At 41.0% G+C, this 16,426-nt stretch overlaps 1 protein-coding gene across 5 annotated transcripts in view; it reads right to left on the bottom strand.

Annotated features, from left to right (window-relative positions):
* Window positions 1-14,830, bottom strand: part of ccdc93 (CCC complex scaffolding subunit CCDC93) — an 83,390-nt gene extending 68,560 nt beyond the window's left edge. For 2 of the 5 annotated variants that reach the window (XM_085986560.1, XM_085986561.1), the window contains exons 1-5: window positions 14,631-14,827; window positions 3,755-3,868; window positions 3,008-3,102; window positions 2,242-2,353; window positions 1,063-1,161 (exon numbers count right to left, since the gene is read on the bottom strand). In XM_085986560.1, coding sequence (XP_085842686.1) covers window positions 1,063-1,161; window positions 2,242-2,353; window positions 3,008-3,102; window positions 3,755-3,868; window positions 14,631-14,714 — 504 coding nt within the window. In that variant the 5' untranslated portion in view covers window positions 14,715-14,827. Of the gene's footprint in view, window positions 1-1,062; window positions 1,162-2,241; window positions 2,354-3,007; window positions 3,103-3,754; window positions 3,869-14,630 lie in introns of all 5 variants that reach the window. The other 3 variants (XR_015078204.1, XM_085986559.1, XM_085986562.1) reach the window with 3 other exon arrangements.
* Between the last annotated feature and the right edge of the window lie 1,596 nt (window positions 14,831-16,426).

The following is a 16,426-nucleotide window of genomic DNA, read 5'->3' as shown; positions in this document are numbered from 1 at the left end:
GACCTGTATGGCCAGGTTAGGAGCTCTTTACAGAACTGACTGAAATAGTGAATAAAAAAGGTCAAGTACAGGCTTAATAATCTACTGACTGTTAGATGCTCACTGGTCTGTTCAGCGTTCACTATCTTTTTATCTCTACTCTGATTGTTGATACCTCAACATTCTACCATTACTGTTACTGAGTTTCTTGGTTTTTACACTTTGTCACTTAAAGTATAGAATGCCTAAATTATTTAAACATAACTACAATTTAAAAATCTATGGCAAATCTGAAGTTGCAATCTGCGCTTTTTAAAAGAAACTTTATTTCTAGCCAAAGCTAGAAATGTTGGAGAAAAAATGATCCTCAGACCTAGATTCAACACCTCCAGAATTAGCTTTACAGGAAACTTTCTGGTATGCGGCACTGACGGGACCAAGCTGGTGCCGTACCATCAAAACTGCCGTAGAAACCAGCGCTAATGTGAATACATACGGAGCTTTTGAGCTCCGTGTGAATCAACAAACCCTATTGCTTAGCAACAGCTTCAAAACAGTCAGCCGCAGCTTAAAAGCATCTCTGTAGCTAAGCAACAGCTTCAGCTAGACCTTGCAGAGCCTGACTGGAAAAAAAAAGCAACGAGAAGTAAAAAAACTTATAGGAAACGGCTCCTGAATTTTGCCGGTAGATAGAGCTTTCCGGACATTTAACCTCTGGTTAAATGAAAGTTTCCTGTATTTAGATAAGACAAAAATCTAATCTTTGATCAGAATCAGACATTTCAGACGGCATTAAAAGTAACAAAATGTGAAAATTCAATATATTTAAAGATTGGAGTCCCAAAATTCCCTGTTAGTTTTAATTATTTTCAACAATTGCTGTTATTCCATTTTCCTAGTCAAGCACCAGAACTTAAATTGGAAAATGACTAAAGCAAAATGCAAATTTTAATTAAATATTTTTGTAAGTTGCCTATTGACAGGTCAAGTACCACATTGTACATTCCTACAATTACACTAACACCCATTTCTATATTAAAGCACTTACAATACTTTAGAATTTAAACATACTGGGAAACTCACCTCAAGTAGACTATGAGTTTTCTGAAATTGAGATATTGAAAAAGACCGAATGTAATCTCCCATCTCTTCTCTGGTCTCAATTGCACGTTTTACCAACCACTTAAAAATAATAATGGAGTTGAAGTGTTACTCAGTAATAGGTGTCAAGATTTGTAATTTGCTCTAAAATCTACTAAAGATCACACAAATAAAATCACAAAAGTAAACTTACAACAGCCACCTGAAAGGTTTCAGATATGGAAGTCTGGTTTAAAAAGTAATTATTGTTCTAATAAAAAGTAGAGGAATTGGGGAGAAAGGTAGGAAGGAAAATCTAGTCTAAAACTCGTGACTCACCAATAAAATGAGAAAATAATGATGCCTTTCTAGAAAAGTTTTGCTGCTGATATTGAATTCATCTACAGATTTTCATATACTGAGAAAGAATATGGGCCTTTACAACTGTGTCCTAAAGAAGAACAAAATAGCTTTACGGTTCTCTGATGAGGAAATACCTCACTAAAGGCAAGCAAGGAGCCGGTTATGAAAATAACTCAAATTTGATACTAAACAATCTTCCCAAAATCAACTAAAGCAAATAAAGGGTTTCTTTTTGATCCGATAAAGATTATGGCATCACGCTATGTGATTTGGGATTTATTTAAGATTTCTTGGAAATCTTTATAATAAATGTAATTTTTATATGTACACAACCAGTTGGGGAATGACCAATGATTCAATTTTGCTTCAATTTGTGTGATCTGATCAAATGTGAATGATAGTTCTGGAAAAAAAAACCATGTGCTCCCTTTTATGCTGGCTGCTTACTGATAGCTTTTGCTACCTGCCCAGTACATAGAAGGCTTTTAATTTGAGAGATTACTTGAGCTAATCACAATTTTATACCAACCTGGCATGTTAAAAACACAAGTCAATTATGGAGTCACTTGAAATTTCCCTGTGAAAAATGGCTGTTAATCTACAAATGAGCTAACTACACTTGTGTAGGGATTAGTAATAATTGTCATATGATGTCAAACATTTTAAATGACAAGTATATTATGAAGCATTATGTAGGTTACAAGAATACTGCAATATTCAGAAAAATGAAGTCTAGTTTAAGTCCATCAGATGTTAAACAAAACAGATTCAAATTAATGTTATTGCTATTAGACAACAATTCAGAAACAAAATCCTTACCTGCACAACAGGGAATGTGTGTATGAAATCCAGACCCTGGATTTGATGTGGTTCTAAGCGATGAGGGCACTTCATATTTGGCAAAACAGATACAATTTTCTCCGTCAATGCTCTAACATGTAAAAAGTAATGTAATATTTTTCAGATGTACATTAACAGTTTATTGGCTATAAAATGTTAATACTAAAAAAAAATCCTCTCTAATGCCTCAATGTTATTTTGTTTGGGGGTGGCGGGGGGGGGGAGGAAGAAGAGAAAGAGAATGCTATAGAATACTTTGCTATAAGTAAGGTGAGTGTATAGTTCAAAAACCACAAAGGAATTATGGTCACAAGTTAAAATACTCTCACGCAGTCTTGCAATGTTCAAAAGTGTAGTTTTACGTCCTGAAGCCCTATATTCTAGCCCACATCCTACAGTCCTCTATCTCTGCCCAATCCAGTTCCACCATTCCTCACTTGCTTGCAGATCCTACCATTGAAATCCATCGCTAAACTTATCTCCCTTGCTGCATCCCGCCTTACCTTTAAAAGCACCTCAAAACCTATCATTGCAATTGTACTCTGTCAACTCTCAATTCTTCCAGTATTGTTTGGTCCATTCTCACCAATGCAAAGCACCTCGAGGCATTTTATTATGTTAAAGGCGTTACAGAAATGAAAGTAATTGTTACGGTCATTACATTTTAAACTTGACCCATTATATTCAACCATAAAAATCAACAAAATATTTCAAGTAACAGAAAAAAATGTTTCAAGCAACTTACATTTTCTGACCAATTGTAGAATTTTCTTGAAAAAGCAAATCAACATCAATGTCAAAGTTGCAGGTTGTAATACACCATGTCATACCACCCACTACCTGTGGAAAAAATTGAAAAGTATTAAATGAACATTGAACATGCTGGTTTATGCTGATTTAATGAGCAACATTATTCATTTGATGTGAAACAATGGATTTATTCCAATTTATTTTTTGTATGATGGACAAAAATACAACAGCAATTTTGAACAGAAGTCAGGAGACAAGGTACCCAACCTTCCACTGATAATTGTGGTCCCAATTTTTCTCCCATACAAGCTCTTGTCTCAGGATCTCACACTATTGCTCAGATCTTTCTTTGGTGACTTTTCCCCCCACTGGTGTCACTGTACAAACCTCTTCAGACTTCTCCAAAATATTATAAAACTAGCTATGCAAAATTATCCTATACCCAGCAAAGTAACTGTAGGTGTTCTCTAAAGATGTCTGCCTGTCATTAAAAACCTTAATCTTGCACAAGTCACACCTTTACTTCAATTACGATGGTTTCCAAATTTCAGCTGCAATTGACCTTTATGATGTGTCTGCCTGGCACAAAAGTCAGATTTAATTTTTACATCAATCCCAACACATGCATTACTTTATAATAATTGGCAGCACGAGGTATAATGTTAATCATGAAATATCTTTGCTACTGTCAAGTTATTAACCTGGTAGAGTGGTATAAAGAAATTGCATTTGCAGTTCTCACCTTGTCAAATGGCGATAGTCCCTTAATTCTTGCTCGGAAGTATCCAGCAGCAACCAGCAATTCTAAAATTTCTGTCAATTTGATATTTTGTTCCTCATCTTCACGAGTTTCAACCTTTAAGTAGAAAATTTAGATATTTAGATAATTGGTTCCTACAAGAATGTCTTCACTCAGAGGGTGGTGAACCTGTGGAATTCTCTACCACAGAAGGCTGTAGAGGCCAAGTCATCAGTTCTGACGAAAGGTCATTGACCTGAAACGTTAACTGTTTCTCGCTCCACAGATGCTGTCTGACCTGCTGAGCATTTCCAGTTTTTTTTTTTTTTTTAATTTAGCAATGCCCATCAAGTATGCTCTCACCAGTATTTAACAGTTTCATCACCATAGCATCAGCTCTGGATCAAAGAGCAATTTTCTACGGTCAGGCCAGTTGTACCAACCATAGTATCAGAGTAACCAGAAGAATGTGTACATTGCCTGGATACATACAAAGTCAGAAGAGATGTTAAAACAAGAATACCAAGTAAAACTGACAATGCCACAGCCTGAATCTCAATAGCCCTGTATATAATTGTGGCTGCCTTTCCACAAATTTGTGTTCCACATTAGGCGCCAATCATTGCAAAGTATGAGTAAAGAACTCTCAAAGAATCAGGGAGTTTTGGGTATTCTGAGGCAAAGAGGTCAAAGCAAACTTTCTGAATACATGAATACCATATGAGTAGAGAAGTGTATAGTCAGGCTAATCTATGCAAAGAAATGCTTTAATATTAGGCAATTCCTGAAAATCCAGAGGGATTTCTGAACGAATCCGAAGAGAAACTCATCCGAGAGCCTTGGTCCTCTTGGGCAAATCCGATTCAGGGTAGATATGTTGCTTCAAAAGCAATTAAAATTGATGCTATCTGTAGATCAAAGATATCCTGGGCATTCATATGAAAAGATGAGCATATGGCTCTACAGATTCTGTAGCCAGTAGAGGTAATCCTTCACTGGAAAGCTGAAAGGTCAAATGAATGTTTCTCTTCAAACTTATAGCACTAGAGTCAGGAAATCTAGCCATCAAGCACAAACTGATCATATCCTGGAAGCTTCCCTGGGATAAAGTTAAGAAGCACCCTTAATCTGTCACAGCCACTAAGAACCAGATCATCTAATTTCATGTATGTTAAGGTTGATGTGGAAATTCTGTGCACCTGAACAGTTCTAAGCATTTCTTCAATACTTCAGCATCACAGGGTCTTACCTTACTGGTCATTTAGACAGGGGAATTCAATTGGCATTGAGGAAATGCAAGAAACAGAACACTAATTAAAGCAAGTCACTTTTTGGTGAGGTAATTGATATTTTTGAGTTATATATTGACCTCTTTGCTTTGATATGGTCAACAGCAAAGCTATGAATGGCTGGAAAAGTTTCAGGATTCCAAGGTGCTCTTATGAACCAAGGGATAAGCCTACATAAATTAGTCCCAGTAGGATGCAGAAGACTGGTCATTACTCCAAAACAGATAATGATAATCCTTTGGGAGAAGAGGTTTGAACGAGTCTCTCCTGATGAGGTTCTCTACTGCCCAACCTTGACAGCAGAGCAAGAGTGTATTAATTCCAAGGGTAAGACGCTACTCAATTGTGGCACTGAGCAACAGTATAGCTGACAGTTTCAACTTATCCAAAAAACACAAATCTAATTGCCCATTCCCACAAGCAATCCTAACAATGAACTCCAGCTACATGTGTTGCAGCAACTGAGGCTTTGAAGCACAACTCAAAAATCACCTCAAACCTGATCAATGAAAACTATTAAAAATTGAAAAGTATACAATCTAATCCTTTGTCTAAAGATGTCAGTAATTTAAAGCAGAAAATCAGCCTTTAGAAGTTTTTAATTTTTGTCTAAGTAATGAACTTCCCAAATTAACTATTACCCAACAGTAATGCAAGTTAAGCAAATCAGTGGAAGCAATCATTATTTCTAGTAATACAGATTAAATTAGATAATTTGATGAAGTACCATTTATAGCACCTGATTATCGCATTCATTTTAATGTCTAATGCAGCAATATCAGTGTAGTATTTGACTTGCTCGTCAGTCAGTCAATACAGAGTTTGCAGCTGGTCTGATAGCATGTAAAATACCTAAGTAGCACAGTAAAATATATTTATAGATGTAATAGGAAAATGTTCAAGCTTCAGTGTATAATATTATTGTATTGTTTACAGACAATACTACCAAGTATCAATAGAATTTTATATTTGTGTGAATATCAGTTTCTCCTCCTTTCAATTAAAATGTGAAGTTGGACATGTAATGGATGTAGGGGTAGTTTGGGAAGTAATGCTTAACTGATGGAAGTGTGAAACATTAGGAGGGGAAAGAGGAGGAAAGTGTTGGGATCTGGAGAGTTTGGCAGTAGTAAGTGGAAAAAAAGATTGTGATGGTGAGTGGGTGAGTGAATGACAGAAGCATTGAAAAGTTCCAGAAAGAAAGTGAACGAGTTCCAGAGAAATTTGTGCGAGTGCTCAGCACAGAAAATGTTAGTATGATGAGGTCTGAGCAGGCAAGAGTGAATTAGGGTTGTTATGACAAAGTAAGTGATGGGCTAAAAAGGTAAAAATCATATACAATTTTAAGAATTGGGAAGAGGCGTCATGAGAGCTTAGGAGTGTGATTTATATTAAAAAAAACTGGGTGCAACATTAAAAAACATAACAGTAGCAAGTAGAAATACAAACAATGGGAGTGGAGATAGAAAAATGCAATCATTAGGAGAAAAAAACTGCCAGACTGGAAACAAGACTAAAAGACAGGCCAAATACTGGGAGCAGAACTTAAAAAGGAAAGAGAGCTCTACTTAAAAAAAAAACTTACTCAAAGCAGTATTAAATATAGTTAGACTGGAAGTGAGAAAGTCCTACAGTGGGGCTAAGAATGAACAGCAGAGCTGTACCTAAAGAAAGATAAAGCAGGAGTTAAAAGGAAACAGCACAGCTATACTTAGAGAAACACTAGCCCGGAATTTGCAGTCAGCAGTGAAACAAAGGCGTTTGCTGCCGACCCCAAAGTACGCTCGCACAAGGATCTCACAATCCCGGTGTTGAGAACTTCGGGTTTTCTGACCGACAATTCAAATGGAACTTCATGGGGATCCCCTTGTTCGAACTGCTGGGACATCAGACTGCCTAAGCAGCCGATCAAAATGCAGAAGTCTCAGACAGTGAACAAGGAAGTGAGTAAGCTCTTAAAATTCTAATTTTTAAAAAAAGTTAGAGAGAGCAAAAGAAAGATTGGGGTACTCACATGGGGAAAAGGCAAGTCTGAAATAAAGATGGTCAAACTTAAAAAATGTTTTTGAAAAGTTTCTCAATTTAAATTTATTAAAATGGACAAACTTCACACAGCACAAAAGTAAAATTAGTTTTCCAGGCCCCTAACATTTGTTTAGCAGTCAATATACTGTTAAAACCCCAGTTACACCTAATCCCTTTGGGTCCAACTTTTAGTGGGGAATTTAACAGCGTACTTACTGCGGAAGAGCCGAAGTTTGTCAGTTTCAATGATTTACAAGATTTCATAGATTGTCGGCTGTGGGGGAGTGGGCTGCCCAACGCAGCCTGTTACAGCTCTGTCATTAACAGACCGCAACTTCGAGATTGCCACGAGCCTGCTCATGAACCAAATCCCAAAGTTGCAGTCAGTTTCAAAAGGTGGAATGATGGCAAACACAGCCAGTTTGCTGTCATCCCAGCCTCAAATTCCAGGCTAACAAAAGACCAAGAGTAAGAAACAAATCCAAATAGCAAAAGTGGAGGTTAGAAAAAAATACAAAGATGAGGAATGGAATATAAAGGCTATTGTGGCAGGTGCAGGCTACCGTCAAACCGGAGTGGAGGCCATACCTGAAGGACACAAACTACATATTAAAATCAAGTCCAAGAACAAAGTCATGTATGGGACAAAAGAACATATACATAAGATGAAATTTGGCCCAGCATTAGTTGCTCTAGACAATACCCTGCCAGAGGCCTTTTAAAATATTTTGCATCCTACGAAACTAGGATGGACAGGAATGACGGGTACTATTGGCACAATTGGGTAATGTAATGGAATAAAATTAAAGGATGATCTCCTGAATAGGGTTGCAAAATTCTGGGAATTTTTGAGAGGAGAAACTTTCCATGGGGATTTTGAGTTTTTTTGCACACTGATGGTTTTTGTCTCTGACCCTTATATTATCTTTGTCGTCAAAATAGACATACTGTTCCATACAAATAAAAACAGGTTTTCAAAACTTTATTTAGGTTATAATTTTGAACTTTATTGAACCCCCACAAAAAAGACCCATCTAAAATAAAATAAAAAGAGCGTCAGCTTATTTAGCCTGTAATTTGTCCTTATTTTGTCCCTTTGAGTCTTCTACTCATGAGTCTTCTGAGTCTTCTACTCCTCAGTGCTCCTCCTGATTCTCTGACTCTGACGTGTCCATTTCCTCCTCTGTGTCAGTGTCCAGCTGTGTGGTGGACACTTCTGTATCTGGCTCAATAAGTTGTAGGTTCGCCCGGATAGCCACCAGTTTCTCCACTCTCGTTAGTCAGCCTGTTGCGCACCTTTGTATGTGTATTCCCAAAAAGTGACCAGTTTCGTTCAGAGGCCGCTGATGAAGGTGGGATTTGGAGTATCACCGATGCAATAGGTGACAGGGCCTCAGATGCACAAAGTCCCTTCCACCAGGTATGTGCACTGATATGCTTGCATGATTCCCATATCCCATCCCCATTCCAAAGACCTTGCTTGGTAGAGAACTTTGCCAGACTTCCCAGAACTTTGCCCACATCCAGATTGAGATGGTGTGAGAGGGTAGAAATCACACTAAGCGCTGTTGATCTGTTCTCCAGAAAGTATTGGTCTCCCAACATGCTTTGGGTCCAGCATGTATGCTGCAGCATGAATCGGCTTGACACAAAATTCTTGACGCATCTGTATGAATTGAACAATTGCCTTCTCCTCTGCTTTGAGCAGCAGGGATGTGGGTAGGGCAATGCTGATTTGTTCTTTTAAAATCAGTAAAAAGCCTGAGAACATCTGACAAGACAGCGTCATCTCCTTTAGTCTGAGCAATTGCAGATGCTACTGGTGAGAGTAGTTTAAGGCTGCTAACCACTCTCTCCCAAAACACATCATCCAGCAGTATTTTCTTGATGGTGGTTTCCATATCCCCAGACTGGGATATTGCCATTTCTTGCAGCGACTCCTTACCCTCCAGAAGGCTGTTGTACATTATGACAACACCACCCCATCTAGCGTTGTTGGGCAGCTTCAGTGTGGTGTTCTTGTTCTTTGTCATTTGCTTGGAGTTGTAGGTTGCTGCAACTACCTGTTTTCCCCTGACATACTTAACAACTTGCTTGGCTCTCTTGTACAGTGTTTCCATGGTTCTCAAACCCATGATGTCCTTGAGGAGCAGGTTAAGCCCATGAGCTGCGCACCCAATAGACGTAATATGAGGGTAGGCCTCCTCCACTTGAGCCCAAGCAGCCTTCATATTCGCAGCATTGTCAGTAACTACTGCAAAGACCTTTTGTGATCCAAGATCGTTGGATAAATGCTGCTGCATCTTTGTGGCATTCTTTACATATGGCTTTCTACAGTGTTTGCACATGTACACAGTCTTTCCATCTTTAATGCCTGGGGTAAAATGCTTCCACACATCCGACGGTAAACGTGGCATTGTTCTATGCAGAGAAATAAAGGGCATTCATCTCTGTGTCGAACTGCGGTCGATCAGCACGAATGCAACAGGGTGAGTACATTTTTGCTGATGCTCCATGTGATGGAAGCATGACCTGTACACACACGACGCTACATCACCAATAGTGTATTATTTTGTATATTTTAAATTGAAGGACAACAGAGTTCAACAAGTAACTGGTTTATTTGGTATAAAGTCTGATTTACTTACTGCATCATCACAACATCAGCAGAAAACAAAATGACTTCCCTCAGGACCCCTAACCTGGATCTTAAAAAAACTATAGCAGTCTTACAGATGCCTGCAGGCCAATCACAATTCGATATGCAAATATTACAAATAGAGGGAGCTAATCGCTCATCCACCCAATCAGGACACATTTGTTCACAGTCACACACAAAACTTGTAATTATTAAAACAAGCCAAGTAAGAAGATAAACATATATTGATTAAGAAATTCCTTAATAATTAAGATTCCATCGCTGTTAGTAATTTTAAGAGAGGACCTGTGGAAAAAAAAGAAATACAAAAAAAAAATATTATGCTAGCATGTGCTTTTTTGGGCAAAATTCCCAAGCTAAACTTCCCGTGGAAAATTTCCGGAAATTTCCCGGAAACTTTCCACCCCTTTGCAACCCTACTCCTGAACAAAGAGTGCTAGAAATACTTTAATGGATGACTTAATAAAACTGTTTTGCTTATGGCTGACACCCAAAAGATGTATCCTAATTTTAGTAAGAATCACAAAATTATTTCAAGGAACCCTGGCCTTGCCCCAACCAGGAACTGAAAGCTTTCAGTTGGCAAACTGATGGTTGTAGTGTAGGTGCTTGGGCTGTTATAACTTAACACACTGCGTGAGTGAATGCGATTACAGGCTGCGGCCTGGCCCAGTGACCAATGAAAAGTGCATGTATCCTGTACCATTCTCCCAACACCATCAGACACCTCTACTACTACTAACCAACCGACTATCAGTTGGTCCCTTCACCGATCAGGAGGTAAATGTCTGGTATTTGAATCACAATCACCACCACTTGCATTTATATAGCACCTTTAACGTAGTAAAATGTCCCATGGCGCTGCACAGGAGTATTACAAGACATAAAAATTTGACACAGAAGGAGAAATTAGGGCAGGTGACCAAAAGCCTGGTCAGAGGTAGATTTTAAGGAGCATCTTAAAAGGAGGAAACAGAGGGAGAGAGACAAAGAGGTTCAGGCAGACAATTCCAGAACTTAGGGCCTAGGCAACAAAAGGCATGGCCAAGGCAACAGAAGGCACGGCCACCAATGGTTGAGCGATTATAATCAGCGATGCTCAAGAGGGCAGAATTAGAGGAACGCAGATATCTCAGGGGGTTGTGCGGCTGAAGGAGATTACAGAGATAGGGAGGGGCGAGGTCATGGAGGGATTTGAAAACAAAGATGAGAATTTTGAAATCGAGGCGTTGCTTAACCGGGAGCCAATGTAGGTCAGCGAGCACAGGGGTGATGGGTGAATGGGACTTGGTGCAAGTTAGGACACGGGCAGCCGAGTTTTGGATCACCAAGTTTACGTAGGGTAGAATGAGAGAGGCCAGCCAGGAGTGCGTCTGAATAGTCAAGTCCAGAGGTAACATAGGAGCTGATCATATTTTTACAGAGAATTAGTGCATTTATCCATTCTTCCAAGAGTGCAAGTGAATAGTTGGATGTATGGCAAAAGTTTTGCAGTGTAGTAGGCAGAAGGCTGGAAACTATAGACCAGTTAGCCTAACATCTGTGGTTGGTAAAATTTTGGAGTCCATTATTGAGGAGACAGTAACGGGACATTTGGATAAACATAATTTAATAGGACAAAGTCAGCATGGTTTTATGAAGGGGAAGTCATGTTTGACAAATTTGCTTGAGTTTTTTGAGGATGTAACATACAGGGTGGATAAAGGGGAACCAGTGGACGTAGTGTATTTAGACTTCCAAAAGGCATTTGACAAGGTGCCACACAAAAGATTATTGCTCAAGATAAAAAATCACAGGATTGGGGGTAATGTTCTGGCATGGGTGGAGGATTGGTTATCTAACAGAAAGCAGAGAGTTGGGATAAATGGTTCATTCTCAGACTGGCAACCAGTAACTAGTGGTGTTCCGCAGGGGTCAGTGCTGGGACCTCAACTCTTTACAATCTATATTAACGATTTGGAGGAGGGGACCAAGTGTAACATATCAAAGTTTGCAGATGATACAAAGATGGGAGGGAAAGTAGTGAGTGAGGAGGACATAAAAAACCTGCAAAGGGACATAGACAGGCTAAGTAAGTGGGCAGAGATTTGGCAGATGGAATACAATACTGGAAAGTGTGAGGTTATGCACTTTGGCAGGAAAAATCATAGAGCAAGCTATTATCTTAATGGCAAGAAACTGGAAAGTACTGCAGTACAAAGGGATCTGGGGGTCTTGATGCACGAAACTCAAAGTTATTATGCAGGTGCAGCAGGTGATCAAGAAGGCCAATGGAATGTTGGCTTTTGTTGCTAGGGGGATAGAATATAACAACAGGGAGGTATTGCTGCAGTTATACAAGGTGTTGGTGAGACCGCACCTGGAATACTGCGTGCAGTTTTGGTGTCCATTCTTAAGAAAAGACATACTTGCTCTCGAGGCAGTACAAAGAAGATTCACTCGGTTAATCCCGGGGATGAGGGGGTGGACATATGAGGAGAGGTTGAGTAGATTGGGACTCTACTCATTGGAGTTCAGAAGAATGAGAGGCGATCTTATTGAAACATATAAGATTGTGAAGGGGCTTGATCGGGTGGATGGAGTGAGGATGTTCCCAATGATGGGTGAAACTAGAAGGCATAATCTTAGAATAAGGGGTTGCTCTTTCAAAACTGAGATGAGAAACTTCTTCACTCAGAGGGTAGTAGGTCTGTGGAATTTGCTGCCCCAGAAAGCTGTGGAAGCTACATCATTAAATAAATTTAAAACAGAAATAGACAGTTTCCTAGAAGTAAAGGGAATTAGGGGTTACAGGGAGCTGGCAGGAAATTGGACATGAGTCTAGGTTCGGATCGGTCATGGCCCTGTGGGTGGCGGAGCAGGCCCAGGGGCCATGTAGCCTGGTCCTGCTCCTACTTCTTGTGTTCTAATTCTGTGTTAGATTTCAGGAGATGGTTCTATTCACAGGGATTAGTAGAGACCTCGGGAACAGGCTGCCAGCTAGGAGTCCTTCAAGAGTAAGTTGGGCCTGTTCCTGGCTGGGGTGGAGATCATCTTTTACAGAAGGTAAATACTGCAGGAAATACAGGGACAGTGATATCTCCTGGACAAGTTTCAATCGCCTAGATGGGTCGGAGAGGAATTTCCCAGATTTTTTACTCCCAAATTGGCCATTGGGTTTTTATCTGGTTTTTCTCCTCTCCCGGGAGATCACATGGGTTCGGGTGGGATGGAGAGTGGAAGTAGATTTGAGGTTAGGATCAGATCAGCCATGATCTTATTAAATGGCGGAGCAGGCTCGAGGGGCCGATTGGCCTACTCCTGCTCCTATTTCTTATGTTATGTTCTTATGTTCCCAGAGTATTGGAGATGGTAGACAGCATCTACTTGAAGATACATTGGATAATGCCTGCAATTATTTCTACTGCCTCAAAGTGTAGTCAATGCCTTTTCATAAATAAAAAATAGGGAGACACTGGATTGCCAGTCAAATAAAACAAACAAAAGTGCCCCTTCAACTAATAGAAAACTAAAATCATAAAACAAAGGAAACTTTAAAAATATATCACTCGTGATAACTATGCACTGTAGTCTCTGTGGTGCCCACCAGTCTCAGTAGGCCTCAAGCATACTGACAGACACCAACTGCTCCTTCACTAGGGCCACCCAATGCCACGGAAGAGGCAGGTGGCCAGAGTGACCACTCCCACAGGCTGCATCCAACCTGGACCAGCAGATGGCCCAGACTCATGGAGAGTATGTAAGGGTATGCAATGCCCAGAAAATGAATATGCCAAATTTTCAGAGTCAACATATGATTCATTCAGCAAGTTAACTGCATTTTGCTTAATAATTTCTGTGGGACAATTGATTGCACAGCTGGCTTAACATTAATGCTTCCAATTGAAAATGTGGCTGATGATTTTACTAACCAATCCAAAATGTCAACTAAACATTAATATAACCAGGCACATAAATCTACAAAATGCATACTACAACCCTCTGCATCCAAAAGTATACATACTAGGATCGCTTGGGGGTGCCAAGGGTTTTTTTTTTTAAAAAGCAAGGTCACCAAAAGACATCTGGGATTCAACAACTACAGGACATGTGAGCCGAGTGCAATAGTGCCACCAGCTGACATAGAACATGCAGCACAGGATGATACCCGTGATGGGAAACTATAGTTATGATGAAGAGACTTGAGATATGGGAATATTTCCATTGGAGTACAGCAAACAAGTGATTTGACAGGAGGCTTAACATTATGAAGGGTCTGATACAACAACTAGATAAAGACTATTTCCACTGTTTGGGGAGTCAGTGACAAGTGCTAATCAATTTAAAAGTGCCACTAAGAGCAAGAGGTGGGGACACGTTTCTTCAGAGGAGTGACGCATGGAATGCTTTGCCAGTGAGTGGCTGAGGCACAGCCAATGAACATTTGAAGCAAAGAAAAATAAAAAAGACTATAGGGTAAGCGCCGGCCAGCAGTTGTTGTTTTTGGACCAGTTCAATTTATACGGTTCCTCTTTAACGTGAGCAAAAGCGACTTGTTGGCCAGACCCAATGCAGAGTAGCGTCCGCTGTCCTGTGATATTAGCCCAGCAGAGGACAGCGCTGCTTCAGCCAGCTGACTGACCGACCGACTGCACAACCTCCTCACTTAACTCAAACCTGTGACTCGACAGCAAGTCCTCCTGCTCTCCGAGAGTCCTTCCTCTTTGGGCTGATTTAATCTCAACAACATAAATGGCGAATGAATTTCAGACAAAAAAAACCCCATGCCCAGGTGCGGGAGAGGATTCGGGGCTCCAACTTCCCGTTGCTGAAGAGGCGTTTACTCCAAGGAAGGGGACCAGTGACGCTGGCTCTCCCCTGGCCTGGACCCGCGGCGGTGAACGAAACCAGGACGGGCGGGCCTTACCTCGATGACGTTCCCCTCCTGGTCGTACTGCGGCCCCAGTTTCGAGCCCGTCCGCAACCGATGAAAAACCGACGCAGCCGCCATGGTTCCCGCCACGTCACGTGATGGGGTGCTGCGTCACGTGAGCTTTTTCAACCGCCCGGGGGCGGGACCGCGAGCGAAGCAGGGCCGCGAACTAGCGCTGGCTGCGCGCGCAGCATTGCCGAAGGAGCCCGGGCTCCGGGCGTGTCCTTCGAGCAACTGCTGGGGGAGCTTTCCCTTCCTCAAACCTCGCCACCTTCCTCTCACTGGGCAGCACCCTATGCCTCTGAGTCAGAAGGTTGCGGGTTCAAGTCCCACTCCGGTGAGTAAACGAGTGAGAGACACAAAAACAGACTGTAAAAGCTTTTATAGGTATGGAAAAGATTAGCGAAAGTAAATGTGAGTGGATCCCTTACAGGCTGAGACAGGAGAAATTCTAATGGGGAATAAGGAAATGGCAGAGAAATTAAACAAATACTTTGTGTCTTCATGGAAGAAGACTGGAAAATACTTTCAGGAAATAGTGGAGAACCAAGGGTCTAGCGAGAATGAGGAATTGAAAGAAATTAGTATTAGTAAAAAAGTAGTACTGGAGAAATTAATGGGACTGGAAGCCAATAAATCCCATGGACCTGATGGCCTACAGATCCTTTTTGAAAGAGTTGGCTATAGAGATGGTGGATGCATTGGTTGTCATTTTCCAAAATTCCATAGATTCTAGAACAGATCCTGCAGATTGGAAGGTAGCAAATGTAACCCCACATAGAAACATAGAAGATAGGAGCAGGAGTAGGCCATTCGGCCCCTCGAGCCTGCTCTGCCATTTAATGAGATCATGCCTGCTCATCCAAATTCAGTACCCTGTCCCTGCTTTCTCCCCATATCCCTTGATCCCTTTAGCCTTAAGAAATATATCTAACTCCTTCTTGAATATATTTAATGAATTGGCCTCAACTGCCTTGTGTGGTAGAGAATTCCACAGGTTCACCACTCTCTCGGTGAAGAAATTCCTCCTCATCTCAGTCCTAAATGGCTTGCCCCTTATCCTTAGACTGTGACCCCTGGTTCTGGACTCCCCCGCCATTGGGAACATCCTTCCTGCATCTAGTCTGTCTAGTCCTGTTAGAATTTTATAAGTTTGAATGAGATCCCCTCTCATTCTTCTAAACTCTAGTGCATACAAGCCTAATCGACCCAATCTCTCCTCATATGTCATTCCTGCCATCCCAGGTATCAGGCTGGTGAATCCTCACTGCACTCCCTCCATGGCAAGAACATCCTTCCTCAGATAAGGCGACCAAAACTGCACACAATACTCAAGGTGTGGTCTCACCAAGGCCCTGTACAACTGCAGCAAGACATCTCCTGTACTCAAATCCTCTCGCTATGAAGGCCAACATACCATTTGCCTTCTTAACTGCCTGCTGCACCTGCATGCTTACATTCAGCGACTGGTGCACAAGGACACCCAGGTCTCTTTGCACTTCTCCTTTTCCCAATCTATTGCCGTTCAGATAATAATCTGCCTTCCTGTTTTTGCCACCAAAGTGGATAACCTCGCATTTATCCACATTATACTGTATCTGTCATGCATCTGCCCAATCACCCAACCTGTCCAAATCATACTGGAGTTTCTCTGCATCCTCCTCACAGCACACACGCCCACCCAGCTTTGTGTCGTCTGCAAACTTGCAGATATTACATCTAGTTTCCTCGTCTAGATCATTAATATATATTGTGAATAGCTGGGGTCCTAGCACCGATCCCTGCGGTAC

The sequence above is a fragment of the Somniosus microcephalus genome, chromosome 4 (genome assembly GCF_052327205.1).
Source record: "Somniosus microcephalus isolate GS21.2 chromosome 4, FLI_Smic_1.0, whole genome shotgun sequence".
NCBI lineage: Eukaryota > Metazoa > Chordata > Chondrichthyes > Squaliformes > Somniosidae > Somniosus > Somniosus microcephalus.
The sequence above is the reverse complement of the archived record's forward strand: the minus strand, read 5'-3'. Positions and strand labels throughout refer to the sequence as shown.